The 9,192-nt window shown below is 33.8% G+C and overlaps 1 protein-coding gene across 2 annotated transcripts; it reads right to left on the bottom strand.

The window, feature by feature from the left end:
- Positions 1-3,749: 3,749 nt before the first annotated feature.
- LOC125808286 (poly(A)-specific ribonuclease PARN) lies at positions 3,750-8,795 on the bottom strand. 2 transcript variants are annotated; one of them, XM_049488010.1, is made up of 7 exons: positions 8,371-8,795; positions 7,494-7,624; positions 6,197-6,525; positions 5,776-5,889; positions 5,371-5,497; positions 5,019-5,289; positions 3,750-4,572 (listed from the first exon to the last, which is right to left on the bottom strand). In XM_049488010.1, exons 1-7 carry the CDS (start codon positions 8,739-8,741, stop codon positions 3,768-3,770), a joined length of 2,148 nt encoding a protein of 715 aa, XP_049343967.1. In that variant the 5' UTR covers positions 8,742-8,795; the 3' UTR covers positions 3,750-3,767. The 2 variants fall into 2 exon arrangements, with proteins under 2 accessions (XP_049343967.1, XP_049343975.1); XM_049488018.1 differs by lacking the exon at positions 8,371-8,795 and having other exon boundaries at positions 6,197-6,506.
- Between the last annotated feature and the right edge of the window lie 397 nt (positions 8,796-9,192).

Below are 9,192 nucleotides of genomic sequence, written 5' to 3'. Positions count from 1 at the left end.
GAATAGTTTCCAACAATGCTTTGCCTATATTGAGAATAATAGACTAATTATGTTTATGTTAGCACAGGCCATGCTCCTCTAGTATAATATATATACTATACTTCTACCTAACTTAGCAGAGACACAAATCGGCAACTTAATTATTGTTTTAGTGACATGCAACATGACTAAAAAAAGATAGTACTTCACATTCAGATATACTTCTACTTAACTTACTATACTATAATTAGTAGTCCTTTTTGTTTCTTTTTTACATTAATGGTATATTGTACTTTAAACGCTAATCAAATTTATAAAAACTCATGTTCAAATTAATTAGAAAATGTACCATTGAATATTGATCCTTAATACAATTTTCTTCCTGAAATCTATCGATCTATTTCAAATTTTTTTTATTCTTTTCCCATCAAGATGTATAAATCCAATTTATAGACTACTTTCTTTTCTTTAGATAGATTGATCAATCTCGTTTGCTCGTTAAAGGTAAGGTCCATGTTCCCTCTAATCTTCGGTAAGAATTGTTACTTATATATCACGTGGTAGGGTCTAAATAAATCCCCAACAACCAATGACCAAACCAATAGGCTCACTACCTTCCTATTGATGATGACTTTTGAAAAAAAAAAAAAATTGTGTTAGCCCTCTTTAATTATCTGAGAGGATATAAAAATGAAAGAAGGTACAAAGACTTGGTAATTGGTATACATGTAGTCATTCCTGAATTACCAATTTAAGAATGCAATTTTACTCTTTTTATCACTGAAATATGAACTTTAGCACAAGTTGTCAATTTTTCTTCTCACACATTCATCTGTTAACTACGTACAAATCCTTTTCTTAAACGCCAATTTTTCGTGCAAAATCCTTATCGTTTTAAATTGTAAAACTATACAACATATTTATCATTTTAATGTAAACAAACAAATTTACACATTTATGTAATGGAAAGAAGCTAGCTAAGCTATTATTGAACAAATCTCTACTGGCTGTATCACAGTCATTATTTCTGAAACAAGTTTTCAATAGGGACCATTACGTTTTTCAATAGGGAATGATAATTAACATAAGAGCCCTACATGTTTGTTTACAATACGTGTCTACGTGTGGCATAATTTGAATTTTTGATAGTTAACAATTTTAGTTTGATTGTGAATTTTGACATGAAATATTCTAAGTTTTTTAAATTTAAATTTATATATTTGAAAACTACGTAAAAAAATATATTATAAGATATAACAATTGTCAATTAAAAATATTAAAAAAATATATGAAAAATTACGATCAAATGACAATTAACTAATACCGGTAATGAGGTTTAGCACTCTTTGTTAATGTGCATGTTTATTGCCACTAAATTTTTTTTGTTGTTGTAGTGGTAACCCACTAACACTATGAGTAAAGTTTCGAGAATGTTGGATGTACGCACACCTTATGAAGTAAAAATGTAAATAATGAAAATTTTTAATGAAAAAATATAATATAAAGTTTTAGGATAAGAAAACCTGGTCCAAAAATTTAAGAAGTTTATATAATGATGTTGAAAAATTTAAGAAGTAACTAGTGAACTTGTACGTGTGGCAATAATAAAAGACGGTCAAATTTCAATAATTACATTTAGTATAATATTTATAGATAGAAAAGGTTTTTACAATCTCTCTCCATATATAAATACTTTCAATAAAGTCATAATATACTACTTTGAACAAAAAGACATTAGTCCAATAAACTTACTATTGTAAGAAATTTATATAAAATATAAAATAAAGAAAAATCAAAAGAGTATATAAACCAAATGCAACATCTGTCTTATTACCTTATTAAAAAGTAGAAGAAAAAAAAAATTGACTTGATAATACATAAGCTAAGGTAATACTATATAAGTAATTTTAGAGAAATCAAACTTTCTGTATAAACGAATCCTCTTTGATGATCACCATGATATATAGAAAGCAATTTAAATGGTCCTTTGAATGTCCTAAATCCAAAAGAAAAACCCTTACTGTAATGAGCAGCACCTCACCATCTGCAAACATATATTTCGATATGATATAATATAGACAGGCCGCTCTTTCTTGTATAGTAAATAATTGAGTCCAAGATTCCTTAATACCGTAATTTTTCATTACTCATAACTTAAAAGTGCTCCCCTCTATATGTTGGCAAGTACAATAAGCACAAAGCATTTCATGTATTACTGAAACAACACATTTTATAAGCCTCATATTGGGAATATTGCAAATTTCATGTGGCAATGATATCTCTATGTACACCTCATTTGATATATTAAATGAAATCACAAAATAGTTGGATAAATCATCCATCCAATGAAACGCACCACGAACAAATGCTAAAGAGTCATCAGGGCGTAGACCATTGTGAAAGGCACAAGGATGTTTGTCAATTTTTCTCCAAGAATCACTCTTTAGCGCGAGGATATTACTGCATGGTCTAAAATCATTACCACCATCGTTGTCAATCTTAAGAATCTTATAGTCATCACTAATCGAGTCATAGCCAAATCCGTAAGTGCAAAAGAATGCCTCTTCGTATGTGTGTCGAAATTCAGGATTAGGAAGTAGTATTGATTCATTTGTGGAAGGGTTCCACAGTAAATAGCCATCACGATACAAAACAAGAGACAAACCATCACAACAACATATTATTTCGTAGCGCCTCTTTGGATAATAATTTAAAGGGAAACCACTAAACTTTTGTAATGGTTGAGCCGATGATAAAGAAGAACAATAACATGAAATCGTACCATAATGTAGTCGCGCAATAAGAATTTTTTTATTCTTCTTAGCATGATTGAAATGCTTTGCTTTAAAGTAATTTGAGGTGATCAATGTATTCCAAGATTTTGATGCACATTTAAATCGAAGAAGAGACTGGACAGATAATCTGATGAGGATTTCCACAATTATTTCTTCTAAGAAGTGGATTTTCATGGCCTAGATAGAACAATTAAACCAAATTATTTGCTATAAACAAATAACGAAAGAAAATTAACTTAAAACAAGAAATAATAACGTGTGCATAATAAAACTCACCCCATCAACATCCATTTGATTTATCTCTATGCAATATTTGTTGCCATAACTCAAACTTGTGAATCTCGTTCAATTGTCAAACAAGAACAAAAAAAAATTAAAAATTAAAACAATACTTCACAACAACCTTTAAGATCTGGAAAAATCTGCTTCTCCCTTTTTGATGAAGTATAAGGAAAGAGTTGAAGGTCATAATTGATTTGAAAAGAGCTTTTCCATCTTTAGAGCTTTCCCTTTCTCTATTTGCTCTGATTATTGATGTGGCTAAGAAACACAATTTCACGTGAGAAAGAATTGTGTTTTATGGAGAGTTATATATATGATAAGACCTTTGTACCCGCAATGACAGGATCAGAATTTTTCATTAAGGAATTTAAAATATATACGAAAAAAAATAAAGAGGTTTAAATCTGCTATATATAAATTGAAAAAAAAAAAAAGCATTTAGCATTGTGTAAAACTTATTATAAGGAGAAGAAGAACAAAAAGGTAACAAAATAGAAAGAAACACACACTTAAATGAAGAGACAAATAGACTGATGTCTGCTCATGAAGAAGCATTAGAATGATTAATTGATCTTTTGTTCTTTGATAATCTAAGTTACACAATCTCACTATACATGCTGTAGTCTGTAGATATCAGAGAAACAAATCTCTATACCTGCCCAAAAATGATCTAATAGATATACATGATACATAAACTAGGAATAACTACTCCTATTTGCTTGCCAGAACTTCATCTAGATAAAAAGATTCCGCTGATCGATCTGTTTCAGAGCAGCCATATGGTGAACTCATCAGATCATCTGCTTTCTCATCGAACATCCTAGGTTCTGTTTCTTTATCAAATACCTGGTTCCCCTTTTTTCCTCGTTCAGCCCTGGACGACACTGTTTTGTGCTTTATACCAACAGCTTCAGCTTGATCTGCGAATAATTTCTTTGAGATGGATGAACTGCATATTTGTTGATATACATCGTAGGTAGCTGCATGAGTGTTTTCTCCGTTCAGAATATTTGAAAGAGGATGCAACACGGAAATTGGATCACTGTTCCTACTTAGAGTTTCCTTCAATTCTAGAAACTTAGAAACCAGTTCTGGCTTGCTAAACAGAATAAAGACAGCGCTTTCATCCAAATGGTAGACTGAGGAAACAGAATTTGGGCCAAAGGCTTGTGCTATACAAGCTCTTATCTCCTTTGCTTTTAGTTTAGATGGCAATCCCCACAACAGAATGATGCTAGGAAATGAGAAATTCTGGTACCGACTTTTGAGGTTACTAGAAGCTGAGGAGTCTGGTGTACATTTCCCACTACTTAGATCAATGACGTTACCACTAACCCAGCTAAGGTAAAGGCGATTGATATAATTCTGAAGCTTTGTCTCCTTCACTAAATCTCCACCAAGCACATGGAGGGTGAAATCAATGCCTAGATGATTGCACGCCTGTGCAAAAATGCATCCAGTCATGAATGCATCATATCCAGCTTCATGCTTGGCTCCTGAGTTCCAGTTCGAGGATCTGCAAATCAACTTAAAAAATTAGTGACAAGGATTATTCACATTGTTCATTTTGATTTATAAATTCCAGTACGAGGATCTGCAAATCAACTTTAAAAATTAGTGACAAGGATTATTCACATTGTTCATTTTGATTATAAATCGAGATACAGCGCAATAGGTTAATGCTATAGGAGTGCTGAAAGAGGCGAAAATTTTTTCTTCACAATCCTAATCAGATAGACCAAAGATGCAAAGCAAACACAGTTGAGACACACATAACATCACAGTGTCAAATGCATGCAGAATTCTAACAGGAGAAAAAGAAAGATATGCGTAAAAGATGTAAATCAAAATCAATTGTCACGCTAGAAACAGTCAGGCAAATGGAAATGGTAAGCACGTACTGAAATAACAAATTGCATCACGTAGATTCAGTCTCAAGAGTAGAGTAGGATTGGTGGTAACCTTTTTTCATCTACTTGAACCTCCACTTCTACACATGGTCTATCAGCCAAACTAGATGTTTTGATACCTAAAGCAATATGAGGACAGATAGAGACAAATGCTCTGGATAGTGAGGTGTTGCTTTTATTTAAAGTCTGTCGAAAAACACCGTTTGCATTCAAGAGTATCTTGGTGTCCACTATGGTAGGAAAGAGCTTCTGAAGGGAAGATACATAATCCTCAGCGGTTGAAGGTAGTGGACCAATGAATTTACTGTACATATGCGCCACATCTGCACTCATTGTATAAAGTGTTGAGCAAAATTTGAAATATATAATGTAGCCTTTCCATAAATAAAAAAGGAAATATTTACCAAGAAAGCAATTGTGACCGACAATCAACTTTCGCTTTGATGAAAGAAGATCAATAACATGTCGAAATCCAACAGCAGATTCGACCTTCATTTCCGCATCTTTACGAAGGCCGTCCTTCACCTCTTTCTACTTGATATTAAGACATGAATAGCTTTGATGAGATGTAATCAAGGTACTGAGAAGATGAGGAGTCACTTATATTGGAAAAAATGAAGAGAATAGATCTCATATTGGGAAAAATGATACGAATAACAGCAGTTAATAAACAAAGAAGCTTATTACTAGTACTCATAGATTCTAAAAAAAAATTGGAATAGCACAGCAACAGTCACAAATGTATTCATTGCATCCTTATCATGTTTCAACAAGAATTTCTGTATGATCAAAGCCTTTTTATGCCTTACCATCAGTAGATTTCTGTCATCATTGGAATCTGTATAGACAATCAATTGCTGTGGAGATGTTGCTTCACCTGCTACTCGGATATAGGCAAGATCTTTGAAATGCTTTTTAGTGACCTGCATTTTCAAGGTCACCAAGTCAATCATCATCACAAAACAATATCATATCAACTACTATATACTTTAGCACCTCTCTCATTTCTGAGGAATTGCCGAAGAACAAAGAAAAGGTTTAACTTATACTATTGTCAGGTAAGTGATTACCTCCTGCTTAAATAAAAAGAATGCATCATCTTATACAGACCTTTAGACAAAAAGTGAACGGTTGCTAACATTGGATAAAAGAAGACGCTCTGACAGTCTCACATCATAAATTGATTATAGTACAAAAAGAAAAGAATGAAATGGAAGAGGAGCTCGTTACCGCTTTAATCACCCTTAGTTGGCGAGAAGTAAAATCACTAAGGGCAAGGCCTGGACGGGTCTTGAAGAAAACCATTTGAAATCTCTGACTTGGATCAGTTGATATTTGTTTAATTTCAGAGCTACTGCTTCCCTTACTTAACAAACTATCACGCCATTCCCTTATTGTGTTCTTCATTCTCTCAGCAAATAGAACATCTGCCATCCTAACCAGTGGGAAGTCTGCATCTTCACTCAAGCCAAACACGGAATCTGATGATTCATCCATGTATATTGAACTTATACGTTCCAGTGCCTCCTTTTCTTGGCTTCTGGATAAATAAGAGATTCCTGAGATTACATAGAAGTGTAAAATCTCAAAAATGAAACAAATGAAGATATAATTGAGCTAGCAAAACTGAAACTCAATGTGTACATAACTCTTATATAAAACCAAATAGTGACCTAGTCTGGAAATTTAAAATCCTAAATGCTTCAAAATCAACAAAGTATAACACCTCACCAACCAAATTTGACAGTATCAGAGCGCTACTTGGAGATAAATCTGATGATATTGGTGTTATCTTTTGGTGTTTATGGATAGAGAGGAACAAAAGATGTTTTGATGGAATTTCAACTTCTAGAAATCTTTTGCGAGGCAGATGTCTAGTTAGCCTTTTTAGTTGGTCCAAACTGACCCCTGTAAATAATTTAGAACTCTTCTTGGATTTTGTTAGCTCTATAGCTTAGAAAGAGGCTACAAATCCTTTTTTTTGTGTGCTTAACTGATCTATCCTTGTAAAGCTTGCATCTTCTTGATGCCTTGAAATGAATCTACTTACTTCATCAAAAAAAAATCTGATGATATTGGTGGTCACTAACTAATAAAAGAATGTACTTCCAAAGGAATTTTATATGAATAAATGAATTCCATATTTGTTCTTCTGGGTAAACATACAAGTCCATGGTACCATTTAAAAGTTGATATGGGTTTGCTGGTATTCATGATTTGATAGTTAAACCTTTCTTTTTAATTATAGTCACTGGAGATCTTGGTAAGATGAGAAAGTTAAAACCCAAAAGATAGCAAGAGACTTGATCTGATTTGGTATACCAAATCTCAGGATCACCATCACAACTTGAGTCATAGGCTTGTAGACAAGTTCAGTCAGAGTTCGGACCAACCTCATATGACTCAGACAAGCAGATGTGGACTCATATAGGTTGAAACTAGCAACTAATATAAAATTGCCAAATCACAACATACTGTGATCTCATTAAGTTGTCCAAGAGAGCAAACGAAGGTGTTAAGGACTTACCTTCACGTACGCACAAATTGAAATCAAACTGGTATTTTGCCAAGAAATCAAGTGATGTTGTCTGGCAAAGGAACTCACGGGATTGGTTGCTACCAGGAATTTCTTGCCGTGGGAATATGTAGAAGTTGTGTCTGCCAAGAGAAACCAGAGTATCAGATTTGAAAAGTCAAAATGTAACATTAACCGATAAAGACAATCTATGCTGCTTGTTCCCCTTGAAAAAACACATTTATTCTGCCCGTATTGGGCAGAACGCCCAAATAGAGAGGACTTGATATTGACATCGCAGATATGTTACCATTTTAAAAAAGCATTGATACAGAAAATGCAATATGCAACATCTCGAAGTCAAACTTATAGGTTGCTGCTAAACAGGTGATGATTTGTATTTCATCAAAAGCAAAAGAAACAAACTTTTCCTTCTCTCAACACTGAAATGCTCACTTGATCTCCCTACTTGGACAAACAGGCTCAACCATAAATAATGCAGACGGTTCTCACAGTATTGTCGAAGGTGCCATATGCCCTGAAGCAAGGCTCAAAACATGTTGAGTGTTTTGCCTCGGTTAATGTGTGCTTCAGTGTCCTCATCGAGGCTCTAAGATAAACTTCTCCTTGCAAATGAGCGGTTTTCGACAAAAAATGATACTTCACTTTATGTTAAAACAAATCAGTTTCTTTGTTTATAAAGAATTAACTTGGACAAAAGACATCAATCAATCAATAAACTAAGCATCAAATCCAAATTAGTTGCAGTAAACTATACTTATCCTTGATATCCTTCAGAGAAACATTAGAAGATCAGTTCTAAATTAGTTGAATGGGATTCTCTGTATCCTTCACTGAACAAACACGAGAAGGATGAGCGAAAACTTACGGATGAGCGATAAAGGATTGCTTGTGAGAATCCCACCGGAAGGGACAAACACCGAACTGAACGACGGCGAACTTTTCGGCGGAATCCTTAACTTTGAGGTAGCTAATATCATACCGGTCGTAATCGAATGATTCTCTCCAAGGTGCACTGGTGACTCCGGTCATTTCCAAGTCTACAGCTACGAAATCGGCGTCCCGTAGAAGACCTCGTAGGTCCTTGAGAGCTGATTCAAAGTTTGATTTGGTAACATTCTTAATATCGAAGGAAGAAGATGAAGAGAGTGTGCGGCGGCGCGTAGTCAAAACGGTGGTCGGAGCGTGGGATAATTGGCGCGTAGTTGATAAAGATTTCCACATACACAGCTTCTTCATTCTCTGCTTAGTCCTTCGCGTTCGTAGCTTAGGGATGAAGGTCCCTAATTTTTTTCTTTTGGAGAAAATTGTAAATGCAAAAAAATCTAAATATATTTTTTATTCATCTTTTTTATTTTTTAAAATCCTTATGATTATATTTTAAGCATATTTATGCCTTTGAATAACTATCAACAATGAATACCAATAAAGATTATGGTCGAGTAGTAAATATTTCTTTATCGAAGATTTAGCTTCGAGGGCCTCTGAGTATGGACTATCCCAGTGTAGCTTAAAGTAATTTAGGATCAGTTCAATCGAGGTTATTTTGTAACGAGGCTCATGGAACCTCTCTTCAAGGATAAGTCATCTTTCTATCGGACACCCTCATAATAACTCTTGAAAAATCAACAATCAACCTCAAATATTGTGTTAACCTACCTCAAACCGAACATAAAAGCTTAAGCATGTA

The sequence above is a fragment of the Solanum verrucosum genome, unplaced genomic scaffold (assembly GCF_900185275.1).
Source record: "Solanum verrucosum unplaced genomic scaffold, falcon-dt-bn FXZP01000277.1, whole genome shotgun sequence".
In the NCBI taxonomy this organism is placed as follows: Eukaryota; Viridiplantae; Streptophyta; class Magnoliopsida; order Solanales; family Solanaceae; genus Solanum; species Solanum verrucosum.
The sequence above is the reverse complement of the archived record's forward strand: the minus strand, read 5'-3'. Positions and strand labels throughout refer to the sequence as shown.

Excerpts from the sequence above, each read along its gene's own strand:
- LOC125808286 (XM_049488010.1), bottom strand. The coding sequence starts at position 8,741 with ATGAAGAAGCTGTGTATGTGGAAATCTTTATCAACTACGCGCCAATTA. Across the intron at positions 5,890-6,196 it reads AACTAAGGGTGATTAAAGCG|GTCACTAAAAAGCATTTCAA; the intron begins GTAACGAGCTCC and ends TTGAAAATGCAG. Across the intron at positions 4,573-5,018 it reads GTTCAAGTAGATGAAAAAAG|ATCCTCGAACTGGAACTCAG; the intron begins GTTACCACCAAT and ends GTTGATTTGCAG.